This window comes from Columba livia, chromosome 4 (assembly GCF_036013475.1).
Source record: "Columba livia isolate bColLiv1 breed racing homer chromosome 4, bColLiv1.pat.W.v2, whole genome shotgun sequence".
Lineage (NCBI taxonomy): Eukaryota > Metazoa > Chordata > Aves > Columbiformes > Columbidae > Columba > Columba livia.
Genome location: NC_088605.1, coordinates 45,863,722 through 45,882,148, shown reverse-complemented (window position 1 = coordinate 45,882,148; position 18,427 = coordinate 45,863,722). Strand labels below are relative to the sequence as shown.

The 18,427-nt window shown below is 38.8% G+C and overlaps 1 protein-coding gene across 1 annotated transcript; it reads right to left on the bottom strand.

The window, feature by feature from the left end:
• Positions 1–713: 713 nt before the first annotated feature.
• On the bottom strand, positions 714–17,520 carry PLRG1 (pleiotropic regulator 1). Its single transcript, XM_013372147.3, has 15 exons — positions 17,347–17,520; positions 15,007–15,113; positions 14,638–14,780; positions 13,774–13,827; positions 13,027–13,120; positions 12,594–12,675; positions 12,296–12,397; positions 9,986–10,078; positions 9,495–9,644; positions 9,275–9,376; positions 8,659–8,761; positions 7,989–8,097; positions 5,569–5,708; positions 3,038–3,231; positions 714–2,050 (listed from the first exon to the last, which is right to left on the bottom strand). Exons 1-15 carry the CDS (start codon positions 17,353–17,355, stop codon positions 1,991–1,993), a joined length of 1,542 nt encoding a protein of 513 aa, XP_013227601.1. The 5' UTR covers positions 17,356–17,520; the 3' UTR covers positions 714–1,990.
• Between the last annotated feature and the right edge of the window lie 907 nt (positions 17,521–18,427).

Below are 18,427 nucleotides of genomic sequence, written 5' to 3'. Positions count from 1 at the left end.
CCTTTAATTTGCAAACCAAATCTTTACTCGGGGCACAAAAAGAATGTCCTGGCAACAACTACGCCATGCTAACCGATTCCTGCAAGAGTCCAGGGAAGAAACACAGGCTCTGCAGGAGACCTTCTGATCCCTCTTCAAAGTGATAAACAATGGAATAAATGCAGTTTTTAAAGTTAAGTTCCAATACAGAGAAAATATGCTAAAACTGTGAGCCAAAACTGCTAATTTCCCCTTTCAGATTCCAAGTTATCTAAAGAAATAGACATTAAAAAACAAACCAACCACATGACAAAGAAAAAAAAAATCCCACCCCTTTTTTCATGTTATTAATCTCTACTCTGCTTTCCTACAGAGGATTTCCCTGTGAGCAAAAACATTCTACGTAACACCAATACTTCATCAATTTCTGGAATGAAGCATTAGCAGCAGTATAAAATGTGCATAAGCCACAACCTGTAATTTTCCCGTTATGTCAGTTAAAATGAAAACAGCTGCAATAAAAATCCAGAAAAATTCAAATTACCATCTAAATAAAAATTGTTTAACTTGCAAATACCAAGTAATCCCCTCCCTTTTTTTTGAGGACTCTTCAGACAATAGCTGTAAGCCAAAATTCAGCTATTTATGCAGCAGAGACTCCCTTAAAACAACATTGCCAAACATTCAAAAATACAAGACCGCCTGTGCATCATAAAAGACAAGACAAATTCTCATAATATAAACAACACTTAGTTTTACTAGCTTTTTAAAGTTACATTGCAAGTAACTGTCATTTCTCCAACATAAATCCCAGATTTGGAAAAAGTCAGACTGGCAGAGTATAGTTATTGTGAACTGCTTACTATCACTGCTGTGGCCACAGAACCATTCTCAGCATCTACCCAGCATGGCACTTGCCACTGCAGGTACCAGCAGGGCTGGCAAAGTTGCCAACAGCTGAACAGCTCCATTACTTCACTAATTTCTTCCCCTGTGAATAGAAAGCGCTTCAGGGCAGCTCAGACAGCAGAGATAAGCTGTGGCAAGGAGGATTACATGTTTACTGCTTGTTACATGACTGTTTGCAAACACAATGAAAGATTTGTCCCTTCAGGAGTACAAATTATCATTCAGAAATACTTTTTTATTTATTTTAACTTCCTTCATAAGATCACGGGGAGACAACATGTAAAATTAAGGCTGGAATGACTTAAAAGCTTTTCTTCTTAGAACTCAGTTTTAAAAGTTTGCTGTACTCTGTCATCTATACTTTGGATAACTGGAAAAAGCAAACAGATGATTTACAAAGAAGGTCCACTCGTCCTAACCCTGTAATGACTGTGAACAATATGATCTGCAGTGGTCCTTGCTATAGAAGGTCCACTCTGAATAGTTATGTATGAAAGCTCTCCTATGGAAAGAAGCGCTCTGAAGATCCATTTCATTCAATGACAGCAATAGCAGCTACACCCAGTGGCCGTGTTTATAAAGCAAACTATATTATAATTATTATATTGTCCTGCTTCTTTCTTGATTATTACTCTGTAATTTATATACTGTTCCACTACAGTATATACTTAGCATATGTACAGTAAGCAATACTGGTCTAAAATCTAAAAGTGTCACTCAGGAAATTTGCAGTAGATGGCTTCTATGCATAAATTTGCAATTAAGTTTTGGACTCAAGCAAGGGTCTTTCAGAAAACCTGGCTCAAAGTATTTTTAGACTTACACTCAATAGATTCATATAAAAAATTAACTGCACACACACACACACATCTATCCTTGTCATGAACTACACATGCTCCACAAAGAGAAAGTTAACAGCTGCAACTGGTTTGCTGGGATCACACCAAAAAAAGACAAAAGGAAAGAGAAATACAATTTATTATAAAACATGCTGAAACAGCAATGACTTGGTGGACTTCCTGCTCTGTTGTTCTAGGTAGAACAGAATGTGACTGAATGCTCTCCGGAAAGCCAAAACAAAATTAGAGAGTATGTTGCTGCCTCAGAATCGCTTTCTCTTGATAATTTCTGGTTTCCAGCTGACAGGATGAGTTTCTTCAGTCTAAAGGGAAAAAAGAAAAATCCCATAAGCATTACTCGTAACTTTACATTCAACTGTAATTAGGATTTGGTTTAAAATATTACTCACATAGTATATATACTCTACTTCATATGTAACATTATAATTACCTAATCTACTATGTAATTAATTTACCCCAATTAATTTTTATATCACCCCACTGTCTGAAGTACGTGATAAGTCTTGTTGTGTTGGGGTTTGTTTGGTTGGTTTTTTCCCAACAAGGACAAACATCAGGTTGCCAACGGCATTTCAGAAACAACATTGCAGTGATCAAAGCCCAGGAACAGGAATTCCAGAGACAGTCCTTCCAGCAATATCTAGATGAGTCCTGACAGATGCCACAGGGTCTACAGTTTGTCCAACTGCAAAATGGATAACCAACTAAGTTGCTCCAAGTCTAATTAACAGAAAAATCCCAAGGTTTAATAAAAAGTCTGCTATTCTTTATAATGAAGACATACTCTAATAAACTCCAATAATTTATTTAATGTCTTCTCCATTAGTAAGTGGATTCAGATTTGAAAAAAAGAGTTTGAAAATAAGTTATTTACTCTCACTTCTAAAAACTGTCAAGCAAAATGATTAACCTAGATCATATTCAGAAGTACAATAAATCTTTAAAATTTAATCTTTTTGCTAATTCCCACGTTTTAATCAATACAACCACGCACAGTTTTCTTCTGTCTTCAAAACACAATGTACATTACTCTACTAAGATTTCTCCAGACTTTACCACAAAGAACTTTTGCAGAAGGCTTGATAACCTGACACTTATTTGTACTATAGCAGTTAATAAGAAATCAGGAGCGCAGAAACTCACTGCTGTCCTCTTATTATGCGTAAACATTGCTTTCAAACTTCAATAAAATGGATTACACAAGTCTGTGCATGTCCCTTACTGGTATGTGTAACATTTCCTTGAAATTTTATTTCACAAAAAGACATTAAAAAAACACTTTGACATACCGCAGTATCATCTTCTTTGTATACTTTAATGGTTTTATCAGCTTCAGCTGTTAGCAATCTGCTTTCTGACTGGTCAAAAACACAAGCAAATATTCCTGATTCACTGTCCAAAGAGCCTGGCTGCACAGCTGCATGTACTCTCTGGAAATTGTATCCGGTTCTCCAGTCCCAAAGATGCATAGTACCATTATCAGCTAAAACAAACAAACAAACATAGTTACTATTTTAACCAGTTAATTTCTATCAGTTTTCTAAAAACACTATCATGAACAACATCAAGCATACATCAGCTGTAATCGTCATGTAGAGTAACTCAGTATACCCTACAAGGTATTGTTTAAGAAGGCTGATGGAAGCTTCCTCAGAATCTCATTCAGGTTTGCATCAGATAACCCAGGGAGATGATACACCACATCACAAGGCAACGGCAGCAAGTTGCTTTGGAAGCACAGTCAGGACTAGCATTCTGAATACCAAGCTCCCTGTTCAGTAGCTCCACTAAAGCTGAATGAAGAGGCACCATCCTGTCAAACAGATTACAGATATCAGGAGTCTGTAATGGGACACAGGCTTAATGTTTGCAGAAGTTTTATTTCAAATACAGTTTAAACCACTGTCAGTATTACTGCTACCAGCATCAGTCACAGGGTATTCACAGCAATCTGAACTCTCTATTCAGAAGAATGCTCTCAAAGCAGTTTTTCAGTTACAAAAAACAACCACCTCCAAAGCATTACATAGCCAAAACAGATCTATTAAAAAACTATTCACAGCTGCCAGCTAGACAAGAAATCTAGATGCTTCAGGAAGGATGTTTCTACAGGAAAATACTCCAAGGTAACCTCAACTTATTTTAATTCAGCATCAACTTCTTTGAAGTTGCTGTAGATAGCACGAGGATGTAAAGCAGGGGAATAAATATTCAAATTTTATTTTTTAAAAAGCCACAAATAATATTAACGAAACAATAGGGGGATTTTGGTGGACAAGGAACAAGTTCTTATAAAGCCTCAACTACGACTAACACAAAACAGTCCTACAAAGACCTTCTAGAAGTGTCTTCAAAACAATAAAGGATGAAATATTAGCCCAGTCCTGTATTTTGTCAAGTTCTTGCTCTCACTATGAATGTGCCAGTTGTCGAAGAGGGATTACCCGTATTTTAAAACCAAGGGCCTCCTTTATATGTACTTGAAAACATAACTAGGGTAAGCTGACAATATAATTAGCTATCTTCCAACTCCTGCTTAGCACACTTCCATCTCACTCCACATCCCAAGCCTACAGGACATACTGTATCAATGGGACCAAGAACACCTGGGATCAAACACATTTCAGGGTTCCAAAGTGTAACTTAACTGTTACTTTTTTTGTTAGGCTCTGGTTACAAATACAGATATGCTTTTCATAAGTATCTGCTTCTGCAAATTCATGGAACCCATCTTAAACTGTCTTATCATATGTGATATTGTGAATTGAGTCCCATCCTTGTTCGCAACTACCCAACAGATTAGACAAGGAAAACCAAAAGCTGAAAACTCAGGCTCTGCAAGTTATGTGGAACAATACAGTCTAGCCTATTAATTCACTTTCCTCCGACTGCTAGAGCTCTCTCAGGACCATCTCATGATTAAGCATCTGGTCTAGGACCTCAGAGATTTGGGTTTAACCTCCTGCTTTAACTCTCTTTTCAATGCAATCTTGGACTGTTTCTCTAGAGCTCAGCTCTCAAGCCATAAAATTAGCACTTCTTTTTTCCACACTATGTACTGATTTCCTGTTTACAACAGCATCTAGATTAAAAACACACTTATCTCCCCACTACATAGACACAATGCCTTAACAAAAAGATCTGTTTTCAGCTGGGATTTCCAGAAGCTACTTTCAAAAAAGCTTGTCACTAAAATGGTCTACTTATATCCTTTGTCTTATACACAGAACTCTCAGAAACATCAGAGATAACGGTTTTAGTAGCACATACTTCCACCAAAATATTTTTATTACAGTGCTTGGGTAACTAATATATAGAAAAATCCTACCCGCATTATGAAATAAATTTTCTTACCTGAAATTATTCATGATCAGACACAGCATTCGGGTTTCTCCTCCCACCCCCACGACACAGATACATGAATACAAACTAGTAGTTCAAAGACTTTGGGGGTTCACGCATCACTAACAATACTCTAATGTATCAGATGACTATTAAATTCTTAAAACTTTTGATTCAGGCTCAGGAGATCACAGAGGATGGACTCAGGAGCCTTGTGGCAGCAGCCTGCTGAGAAGAGGAAACCTCTTCCCTGCTGCAGATTAAAATATGTTCCAAATACATTTTTGTGCACGGAGCTCAACAACATCCAAGAAAACAGAACCAACCCTACTCACTATAAAATTAAGCTGTATGCTGTAGCAGGTTTATAGCCTCAGGTAAAAGAGAGCTCAGCAAGCATCTTTGTTTAAGGACCTCTAGCCAAATATATGTTGGCGAGTGGAGAGGGGAAATATGAACATGTATTTCTCATTTTTACCTCCAGAGACCAGAACACCATCAGAATTTACAGCCAGTGTGTTGATAATTGCATTGTGACCAGAGAGGTTCTGAATGAAGTTTCCATCTGGGAATTTCCACTGTTTAATATTATCTGGTGAACCAGATGCAAATGTGTAACTGAAAGAAAATAAGCACAGTATATTAAAGTTCAAAATAGCCATAGCAAACATCCTTCATTGAAACTTCTGTTATATGCTAGTTGCAAAGTTACTTAACACTAAAACTGCTTTTCTGGCATTTTAACTTCACATAGAATGAAGCATTTGATGAAGTAATGAACCACCTTTCCCTACTGTTTTCTTTCTTTCCCATAAACTACCTGAACTTTATAAATCGTATGCTGTATAGAATGCTAATATGCAAACAAAGATGGAAAGTGCACATTAAGTTCCTGTCAGTTGCTATTCTAGCAAACTTTCAGGTGTAAGGGCATCATCAGCAAAGGTATCGGAGTAGGGGGGAAAAGACACAGAACAATAAATGCAGTATTGGATAGTCCTCCAAAACAACAAAACCAAGAAAAAAGCACTGCAAAAAAGTGAACTACAAAAGATAATTTGTTTTACTGAGTTACATTAAAATAATCAATTCCCTCATTTTAACATGTGCAAACGAAGTTATTGGGATAGCACATAAAAGCCACAACATTTAAGCAATTTGCTGTCTGTTTAATAGAATCTTCAATAACAAAACAGATTATGAAAAAAAATCTGTAATCTTAAAAAATAGAAATACTGAAATATAAAAATATTAGGCTGATACTGCTTGATAAAAACACTTCAAGTATTTTTTTTTCAAAGAGATATGATCAATGAATCTGAAACTTGAGGGGTTTTTTTGCAGAATGTAAGTAAAAATAGAGTTTTTCTTTGCTACAGCTAACAAGTATAGCATGAAATTTTTGTAAATTTTTCAAACACACAGACTGGATTAGAATTAATTCATGTCAAATACTCTGAATTTGTGCACTGAAAAAATTTCGTTTTAAAATACTGAAGGTGTAGCAGTACCACAGTTCTATGTAAAATCCCCTTCTCCATTGTTTTAATGGGGAGTTATCCAAATGGGCAACTGCTGATGCATCAAAATATAGTATCTAAATTCAGAGCACTTCCAACAACATCCACCTTCAAAGATGAAACACTCACAAGAAGTTTCTTTTCAAAACCAGTTAGACTGAAGTGTCTTGCGCAGTGAAGCCAATATTAAAAAAAGCCTTGGTAGTAATCCTTTAGCATTTATTCACACACATAACCTTTTACAAAACTACATCACTTTGTTCTAACAATCATTCAGTTACATATTTATTATTAGCCTTACAAAGCCCAGTGTCACTGATTTTTCGAGGACTGCATCAAAAGCACATACATAACTCCGTGGGGTCTAAGACATTCTCAGGATTGCTAATGCATGCCAGTGCCAACACTGTGGTAGCACAGAGCAGTGGAAGTATTTGAAAACTGCTATGTAGATTTTACAGCATTTTTACGGAATCACAGAATGTTAGGGATTGGAAGGGACCTCAAAAGATCATCTAGTCCAATCCCCCTGCTGGAGCAGGAACGCCTAGGTGAGGTCACACAGGAACATGTCCAGGCGGGTTTTGAATGTTTCCAGAGAAGGAGACTCCACAACCCACTTGGGCAGCCTGTTCCAGTGCTCTGTCACCCTCACTGAGAAGTTTCTTCTCAAATTTAAGTGGAACCTCTTGTGTTCCAGTCTGAACCCATTACACATTGCCCTACCGTTGGTTGTCACTGAGAAGAGCCTGGCTCCATCCTCGTGACACTCACGCTTTATATACTTGTAAACACTAATAAGGTCACCCCTTAGTCTCCTCTTCTCCAAGCTAAAGAGACCCAGCTCCCTCAGCCTTTCCTCATAAGGGAGATGTTCCACTCCCTTAATCATCTTTGTTGCCCTGTGCTGGACATTCTCCAGCAGTTCCCTGTCCTTCTTGAACTGAGGGGCCCAGAATTGGACACAATATTCCAGGTGTGGTCTCACCAGGGCAGAGTAGAGGGGAAGGAGAACCCCTCTGGACCTACTAACCACAACCCTTCTAATACACCCTAGAATGCCATTGGCCTTCCTGGCCACAAGGGCACAGTGCTGGCTCATGGTCACCCTGCTGTCCAGCAGGACCCCAGGTCCCTTTCTGCTACACTGCTCTCTAATAGGTCATTCCCCAACTTATACTGGAACCTGGCGTTGTTCCTACCCAGATGCAATATTCTACACTTCCCCTTGCTATATTTCATTACATTTTTCCCCGCCTAAGCTCATTAGTTTTTCACATTATTATGTCCTACCATTCTAGACCATCACTCATGTTGGCTTTATGTTACCACCCAAAGTCATGAACTGTGAAAGTATAAAAGAATGAGGAAAACTTACTGTCTTGGATGTAACACTACTGCTCTTACAGATTTCTTGTGATTTGTTAAAGTAACACGCGTTTTTCCTGCCACTAAATCCCACAGCCGTATGGTAGTATCATGACTGCCTACAATGAAAATTAAAAAATAGCAGAAACCATCATATTCATGTTATCATTGTTATTATTTTGATAGGGCAGCCAAGACTTTATATGTGAAACAGAAAAATATTATACTAATGACACCTCAGAAGAGAAAGATTCTGTCTTTTTACACAGTTTGGAATTTGAGAACTAAGTAGTTACACAGCAAAGCTAGATTTTGACATAATGGGAAAGAAGAGGAAGTTTATATTTAACCATAGTACTAGACACTTCTTAACTGAAATGGGGGAAACTATGAAGTATCACAGAAAATGCAAGTCTCAATACATATTACAACAAAAAATGTAAACACCAGAAACTAAAGTAGTGCAGAAAAATGTTCAAACAATGCATAGCTATATTTCCTTAAAAATACCATGAATAGCATGAAATAATAATTGAATGGTCTATTTTCAACAGAAAACTAATAAGAGACATTGATTAAATTAACAAAGATAACATGATGAACCTCACATAATTACTGAACAAATACATTCAGGATTAGGTTGTTCAATCACGTTACTTGAGAAGCCATGCCCACTATACCTGTAATAATCTGTGGTTCTGCAGCTTGGCATTTCACTGTTGCTACTGCATTTGTGTGTCCTGATAGTGTGTGCACACTGGCTTTCGTCCTCACATCCCAAATCTATGAATTCACAGTAAATATGTCACCAAGGTCAATAACAGGTGCATACTTAATATATTTTAGGCATTGTCATTGATTACATGAATTCTTAACCATGGTTCCTCAGATTAAACAATGGCATTTAGGTTTTATTTTTCATCCAACAATTCATCACACAACTGTCTCAGCTGGCCAATGTAAAGGGGAGCAGTGAGCCTGCTAATGAATTTCTAAACAAACAGATAATTTAAAGTCACTTTAAAACCATAACATCTTCTAAATACTAAGTGATCCTATATATACACCACATAGTCTATCTACCAAATTAAGAAATAAAACATTCTCCTGACATGATACTGCATTTTTGTGTATTCAGGCTTCAGTTTTATCCATAATGGAAGACAAAGCTAACATAAACATAAATTATTATTTTCATCTTGATTACTGTTAACTTTGGTAAGTATTCACTTTTACAAACGGAAGATGCTAAAACACACATATCAAGATGTTAAAATGTAACAATGTTATACTTACTCGTGCTGTTGAATCTCTGCTACATGTTACCAGTACATCAATTGTTGGATGCAAGTCTAAACCATAGACAGCACTTAGATGACCATGGTAATGTCTGATAACCTAGATGAATAAAAAAAGTACACACACTTTAACTGGATATTTGAAATAATATTCTAAATGCTTTGATTTTTATTTTTGCCACCACCAGTTAATTCCAGTTAAACAAACTACAGCTCACCTTATTGTATTCAAGATCCCAGCATTTCACTTGTTTGTCTTCTCCACAAGAGAAGAGGTACGGACTTCTTGCACTTACTATCACCCCTCGTACAGTACTGATGTGTCCCGTCAAAGACAACTTCAATTTGCCACTAGCAAGGTCCCAAATCTGCATCAAAATAGGTATTTTGAGGTAGACAGGTAAAAGCTACACAGTGATAGTCTGGGTAGACAGCCCAGATGTAATTGATACTGCTGCATTTTAAGTTAAAAATTATAGTAACACCAACATTTGCTCTCCAGTTACTACTATATAATAAATGAAATATGAAGAAGTAACACTCCACAAATCCTTTGTGAGTAGGTAATAAAAGAAAAAATGTTCTGCAGTTCATTATTCTGCAAGCAGTAACTAAGAAATGGTTTCCAAGGGCTGAAGACTTTTAAAACAAGAGAACAAAAAAAAATCATCCTCCCAAACTTCGTCAGTGATTTCTTCCAACCTCTTACCTTTATAGTTCTGTCAGCAGAGCCAGTGACAAACCACTGATTCCCGGGTTCTACTGCAATACATCTCACCCACCCCAGGTGACCACTGATAACCTTTAGAAAAAAACAGAAGTTTTTCTAAATCAGAAAAAATACACATACATATCTCAACATAATTTTCATTCTCCAGCACTGGAATTTGTTAGCATTCACCAAGAAACACATGCTTCCAAAAAAGGTGAAATGTGAAATTATATCTGAAGAGAGCCTGAATTCTACCTTAGTTAAATGAAAAGACTACTAGAAACTCACGTCACACACTAGACTTGGGGACCTTGCAGTAAAGAAAGACCCTGCTCCTATAAGCACTTTTTCAAATCCTTCAAGAGTCCATAACTCTGTGGTTCAACACTTGAGGCTTTGCAGAGAAAAGACTATATTTAAGGCACAAGTTCCTTATGCTGCTGTATAGTGCTTATATAATCATAGTTAAAGAACAATTATATAAAATCATGGTTATTAAATCACATTGCCATAGAATATCCACCTGTAAAAGCACGCCACCACCTCCTTTTCCCCAAATAAGAAGTAATATAAGTATGTTGGAAACTTTCTGGCAACAAAATACTAGAGATGGATCTCACAAGGAAAGCTTGCATACAGCAGCTTTTCCATTTCTCCAATTTCTCCAAAGTCAGAGAGCTAAAATCAAACCACCCAGTTGTTTTCACTGGATGTCATACTTCATGTACTGTCACACAGCTCATTTCAAAAAAACCTATAACACACAAAAAGTTCTTAGGCAGAAAAAAGGCAAAAATACTTTGGAAAGCCAAAGTGGATTCTTCTGACTAGACGAGACCACGGCCACATACATTTGAGGTGGCTATCTTGATTACTTCATAGTCTAGGCCTAGAAACTGGCATTTCCAGGGCAGAAATCCAAGGAATAAGTTATCCGACCTATTTTAATTCCCCATTTTTCACAAATGGCCTCAAACCAAGCTTCAGAAGACCAGTTGAAATGTAGATCTTAAGCAACAGGTAAGATGAAATCCACATCTGGTGTTCCAGCTGTGTTTCTACTTCTGAGTTGCCTGAACAAGCTTTTGTCCTGTTGTGCAAGGATTTTGACAGCAAATCTCCACTAAAACTGCTGACACATAGAATTAGTACAGTGACTTGAACTGTATTTACATTCTCTCTCTGAAAAGCAAGTGCTCCTAACAAGAAGTTATTTTTCATTTGTTTACCTTAAATCTCTCATAGGTTTATTTTGTTGACTTTTTTTTTTCAGATTACATTTGCTTTAGATTTTATGAAGAACACATTCTAATAGTGCTGTATTTAAAAAACGTATATATCCTTTTGAGCTCATGTGTTTTTTAAAAAAACTACTTCAAGATTAGCCTTAAGATTTATGACTAACGCAGCACACAGGACTCTTCCGAAAATCTAAATGGCTACATATGGTGCTATATTTAGATGAACAGCACTAAAACAATACAACTCTGGTACCAGAACATGAGATTTTTAAATATCAGGAAAGCCTGACATTACTAACATAATATTCACCCCTTCTCATACAAAATATGAAATTGCTTAAATTTCATAGTAAGAATCAGCCCTTAGAAAAACATACATGTACAGATGCAAACAGATGCACCTGAAAAGTTAAAGACATCTGAACTAATACATATGCTTAGAGATTTTCTGTTCAACTCAGCTACCCTGTCATTCACATTGCCAAATTTTTTTAAAGATGATATGAGATTTTGGCAGAAAGGGTATTATTAGTGCTTAAGAAAATGAAAAGGCAAATCAGACTAATTCAAAAACACAATTAGAAGTCAAAGAATCTGAACTGCAAAGATAACTTGTGATTAAAGTTTTCAGCTTTTTTTTTTTCCCACTTTCACAGCAAGTAAAAGATGTGTGGCTGACTCAGACACTGACTACCTTTTAGAGACAATTTCATTATGTTAACATTGCTAAAGTATTTCTTTAACATACTATTAGTATCAAATTCTGCACCTTGCCTTTGAGTTCCTCTACCAAATAATCTGACTAGAAAACAAAAAACAACTCTAATTTATCATAACACAGCTAAACCTACATAAACAAAAGAGTAAAATCAATAATATTCACAAAACGTTTTGCTAAATAGAATGAAAAATGTTTGTAATCCAATCTTTGCTATTTAAGAAGAGAGTGTGCATATAAAACTTATTTGTGATCACTTTTAATTTGATTATGCTGTGAGGTCTTTATGTAACATAATGCATTCATTTACTTTCACATGCGTGTTTATGTCACACATCTGTAACTTACTCTGTACAGTTTCCAAGGTGGATGCCACTGAGGTTTGGGCATGGTTGGAGCCTTCTTTGCCATTAGTGCAGAATTTTTGTTTCCACCAGCTTCCACCATAGCCTGTAGGTTTAAAGGAAGGTTATTATCATACTCTACAACTCACCTCTTTGCCTAAAACCTAAAGCTTTCTTGCTCCGACATCTGAACAATGATTAAATGTAGTTAGTCAGGAGATCTCCACACAACACACAAATGAATCCAGAAGCAATCTGGTGAACACTATGTACTGGCCACATCAGATATGCAACAAACTCACCCCAGGAGGCTGTGAACGTTCAGGTATTCCAGCGTGCCTGTAAATATCACCCACACCAGCAGCTGTCCGATTTGCATCCAGCCTAGGTTGAACAAGAATGGTTGATGGATAGGCATTAGCCTTGTTTTTCACTAAGTAAGTGATAAGGTATCACAAGGTGGCATCCAGTCCAGTGCTGTATATCTCTAAGGATGGAGACTCCACAACCTCTCTGGGCAACCTGTTCCAGTGCCTGACCACCTCAAGGTAAAAGACAATCGCAAAGCAAGCCCCACTTTTTCCTCTTGTATCTAAACAGAATTTCCCTTGTTCCATCTTCTACCCACTATCTCTCACGACAGCCAAGGAAAAAAAGAAGAACAAAACACACATGTACAGAAAAATTATGCCTGATCACACTGAACAAAGTGTTAATGAGGTAACACAGCAGTACCTGGACTGAGAAGCAGGAAGTGCTACTGCTAAGGATTGTGCTGCAGATTCACTTGGCATCCTCTGGACCTTAGTATCTGCTGTTAGAGCCACACCTTGGAGTGAAGAAAAAAATAAAAATAAACAAATAAACAAATAAAAAGCCCCACCACAAACCAAAAACTACCGCAAAGACAATTTTGTTAGAAAGAAAATCCAGACAAGTATATTATTCAAACACATATATACACATACACTTGCAAACAAGGACTCATCACAACCCTGTAATATTAAATGCCATCATTCAATGACATCATTTTTCATGTGCAAGTCAAATGTACTGAAATTTTTATTTTGGCCCAAATCCTTTCCATTTTGATTCTACTATATATATAGGTACACAATTTCTAGAGCAGAAAATGGTACTATTCTGTCATTGGAAACAAAAAAAAAAAAAGCCTTAACTGTGAGCAGCAGTTCTCTTTTTTTTTTTCAATTCAGTTTCAACTACTAGGGAAATCCAAACATCACAAAAATAAACACGATATTGAGAAGTATTTGCTAACTTAGATCCTTTAGTGCAGTTTATCCCAGAACACTTATCAGCCACAAAACTCCCTGCATCAATGTTATTAAAGATTTCAATGGCATTTCTCATTACTGTCAGCTAAGGATTTATGGCGACAGGAAGCCTGCTCCAGCAAGTATGATGTCTAGTTCTTACAAGAAGGCAAAAATCCCATGCAAGCACTCAGAGAATTTTACTTACCAGGACCAGGTGGGTATGGATGTGTACCAGTTATCATATACTCAAGTTCTTCTCCTAAAGAGCAAGAGAATGACATATTAATGATTACACATTTTATATTGCACTGCAAATGATGTATTTCAAACAGGAAATACAGGAAAAGAGAGCAGGTCATACATAGAAGTAATCACTGGTTTCTCCTGCTAATGTTCTATATTTGGACATTTCTTATTTTCACTAATTTGATCTGTTCTGGTTACCTCAGTTTTCTTAAACTCAAGAGTAAAAATAACGCTTCTAAAATGGTGACACCAGTTTTTATCAAGAGGAACTCTCTGTCAAGATAAAAATCTTCAGACTGCCAAAGATGCCTTTTGAAGTAGTTATCATGGAAAAGGATTCAAGTATACAAATAGCAGTGGTGTCTAGAACCTAAACTACTCAAGACAATTGATTGTGTGAGGTATCAGAAGAGAAAAACGTTATTTTCTTCCTAAAAAAAACCCAACAAACCAACCAAACAACACAACATCTTCTACTCTCAGAATACTTCCAAATAAAGTACAATGGGAAAAAAAAATCTCAATTAAAATAAGGTGGCATTTGACATTCTTTAGAAGTTTGTATATGTGATCTACTTAAGACATACACAGTTGATATATAACCAAACATAGGTTGAATAAAACCCCAGTTGTTTGTTGGTTTTTTTTAAGTTTTCTGGTTTAATAGTTGCATAGCTAAAGGAAGTCTGAAAAATATATGAAAAATGGTATTTTGATTTCCATCTATCTCCAATGGATCAACATTGGACTGCATTCTTCAGATTTTTCATCAGTGAGACTGTCACAAAAGAAAGGAAAAATACAGCACCACAATTAAACTAACCTTGATTTCCAGGATACTGTTTGTGTCCATAAGGATCCCCGGTGTTTGGACCTCCTTTCTCCCTCAAGTTTTCTTTAAGAGTAGGCATATGCAACACAGAGCCATACTCTGTACGCAGCTTGACTGCCATCTTTACTTTGTGACTGTTGAAAGAATAAAGCATACTACTGATTAAACCCCTATTTCTGGATTGTTTTCAAGTTTTGAAATCTTTTAGAGAAGGTTTTATGTGACTTGACAATTCTAGTACTTTTTTTTCAAAACAACACTGTTAACTGTACAAAAACATGTGAACTTCTGACTTGGATGGAGCTATCACTAACATAATTTAAAACTTTGAGGCATACCAGTACTGATTGCAGTACTTACCTTTCTTCATCTAACAGGATTGGCTTGGCATTATCAGCTACAAACATATCATGGGTTCTCTTCAAAGATCTGAACACAAGCGTGTGCACAGAATGCTTTTGGACTTCCTAAAATAAACAATATTTAAATATATAACTAAATGAAACACTGAAAATGGAAACATAAATTGAACTGAGTAGCAATTAATACTTCCGTATTGTTAGGTGATACAGAACTATTTAGTTCACAGAAAACACCGCTCTTCTTTGAAACTAAAAAATTAAGTTTATCTGTTGATCGCTTTAATTCAGTGTTTACTCAAAATAACACTCCCTTTCTTGGAAACTGACAAGACTCTGAAAAGCAAGCCAAAAATCTTTGACCAAACTTTCTGCACTGGCATCTACATGACAAATCCATGAGCGTGCAGGCTTCTGTGCAGTGGCACTCTACATAACCACAGCACAGTTTACTGAGATAAAACTTGGGATCAAACCTGACCCAACTTGTTTTAATTTTATAATTTTTGATACTAAAATTAAAACATACTTAAAATCTCATTTGAGAACTAAAAAAGCAGCATTAAAAAGCTGTTAACGTATATAAAATTATCAATACCACAATTCACGTTTTTATTAATATTTTCCTTCCACTGGGCAAAATAATCATTAGAAATCTCAGCCTGCTTACTTAGGTACAAAACCAAACTCTCTGCATGACTGTATTTGTTCTGTCTGTCTACAATGGCAACAAACCAGAAGCTATATTTATAACTTTTAGCAATGGATATCGCTCATCTGCTCAGTCTCTAAGGTTCACTACACAGATGCTCTCCCTGTTAAGCTCTTCATAGGTTCTGTTTTCCTGCCCTGGAAGTCATCCACTCACCAACCCATTTTGCAGTGGCTGTTACCCTCCCAACTCAGTCGCACACACACAAAGTTATTTGCTCTCAGTGAGCTCCTGCAAGCTCCAGGTATTAAGTGGGGAAAAACAACAACAAACAAACAAAACAAAAAACCCAACAAACCCTCCACCCAACAGCATTTGGGATTGGATTAAGAATTTCATACAACTGGAGAGAAAAATAAGAATTACAGCAGGAAATTACTAATCAACAACAGCTGCTGAAATCACCACATGAGTAGCAGATAACACAATGCCTCCCCAACAGGGAAGAAACATCTACAAATATTTTTTGACAGATGCTGCTCTGTAAAAAATGGCTAGTAGTTGTTACATTGGGCAGCAGTCTTTGTGTCTTTTTCCATGTTTCTGACAACAACACTTGCTTTTAGAAGTGCACAGTATTCACCTCACAGTAACTATCCCCCAGCCTACCAAACCAGTAGCCTTCTCCCCACCTTTACTTCCAAGACCTCATAAGAAAACTATCGTTTTCTTGACTAGATTACAAAGTCACTAAGTCACCAGAGGTCGGGCACCACAGCATCATCCCACCAGCCCACAGCACCAATTCCATATCCAGGATAAGTCTGGCAGAGCAAAGCTGCCACATGCAGCCGACTCCTGCTCCAGACCCAGGCTGAGCACACGGACCTGCACCACAGCCCAGGCCAGGCGGAGGCAACAGCGCTCAGACTGATGGGAATCACAGAATGTTAGGGATTGGAAGGGACCTCAAAAGATCATCTAGTCCAACCCCCCTGCCAGAACAGGAACACTTAGATGAGGTTACACAGGAAGGTGTCCAGGCAAGTTTTGAATGTCTGCAGAGAAGGAGACTCCACAACCCCCCTGGGCAGCCTGTTCCAGTGCTCTGTCACTGTGAAGAAGTTTTTTCTCAAATTTAAGTGGAACCTCCTGTGTTCCAGTTTGTACACATTGCCCCCTGTCCTAACATTGGTTGTCACCGTGAAGAGCCAGGCTTCATCCTGGTGACACTCCCCCTTTACATATTTATAAACACTAATGAGGTCACCCCTCAGTCTCCTCTTCTCCAAGCTAAAGAGCCCCAGCTCCCCCAGCCTTCCCTCACACGGGAAATGTTCCACTCCCTTAATCATCTTCGTTGCCCTGTGCTGGACTCTCTCGAGCAGTTCTGTCTCCTTCTTGAACTGAGGGGCGGCCCCGGGGCGGACTCGGCACGGTTGGGAAGGCGAAGGAACCGTCGTGCTCTACCCCCCACAGCGGCCCTTTCCTATCAGAGGGGAAGTGAGGGCCCGGGGTGCGGCGCCCGGCGGCCCGCGCACGGCTTCCCCCGCCGCCCCGCCCAGCCCCATCACAGGCCCGATCCACCCGAGGCAGCTCTCTCCAGTCTCGCCCAGGGCACCTCAACGCCGAGACAGCGAGGACGCGATGTGCCCACCGGCGGCCCGACCCCACACTCCCACCGCTCACCTCCACCATGGCGCCAGCGAAATCCCCCCGCCGCAGCTCTCCACCAACACCTATGGAGGCTCTTCCGGCGCCTGCCCCGCGCCGCACCGGAAGTGATGCGCCGCCGCGCGCGGGGGGCGGGTTAGATACAGGAGGAGGGACAGGGCCCACCCGCAGCCCAGCGGCGGGGCGGCGGTTGTGGGTTCGATCCCCGCGGGCGCTGTCAGAGCGTGCGGTCGGACTGGGGGGGGAGGCGGTGTTCACGCGGGACACTTGGGGGCGGTCACCCCATACGGCGTCCCCGGTGACGAGAGGGCTGCAGTGACGGGTACCGACCAGAAGAGCGCAATCTTCAGCTTTCCGAAAGGCACCTGGTGCTTTACTGAATCTGCCCCAGGTCGATGAGGGAAGAGATGGCGCCTGGGCAGTGGCTCCCGCACTGAGGGCTTGAGTACCCGCTGCTCAGCCTGGTCTTGTAGAAATCCTCGGCCTTTGCGATTGTTTTGGGAAGAACAGCTACAGCTTTTAAGTGTTGTGTTCTTCATGAGTTTTCAAGGATAAAAACCTCTTCAGAGAACCACACCAAATGAGGAGAATGTGGAAAAATACTCCCAGGACTGAAGTTCAGTCTCTAAGCAAGAGAAAACAGTGTGATATGAGATGTTAACTGTCCTATCTGGTAACTAACTGCCTTCTGGTTAAAAAAGTGTGTTTAGTTTAGGTCCACAGGATGTTAGTTTGATGGAGCCTGAAGTTGTGCATGAACAAGCTGGCAACCCCTGCACCCCAAGGCAAGGCACACGTTGCAAAAGGGCAGAGGTTGTGGTTATTTTCAAAATTATCCTGATACTCTGGCAGATTTTTCACTTGCCTTCATAAGCAGAATAACCAAAATATATGTGACAATTGCAAATAGACACCTGCTTTCTTCACCCACACACTCATCTGCTCTTGAGTTCAAGATGTCTTGTCCTCCTGAGTCTAAAGCTGGGATTTGATGCGCACATCTTTTGCAGCCCCTCTATCACATTGCTCTTCTTCATCACTACACCAGCCACTTACTGTGTCAGTCTGTGTGCCTGAGCTGTGAGCAGTTTGCAAA

Coding starts and splice junctions, on each gene's coding strand:
- PLRG1 (XM_013372147.3), bottom strand. Junction 12,676..13,026: donor CTTCCTGCTTCTCAGTCCAG/GTACTGCTGTGT, acceptor TGTTCAACCTAG/GCTGGATGCAAATCGGACAG. Junction 9,377..9,494: donor GGGATCTTGAATACAATAAG/GTGAGCTGTAGT, acceptor TTATTCATCTAG/GTTATCAGACATTACCATGG.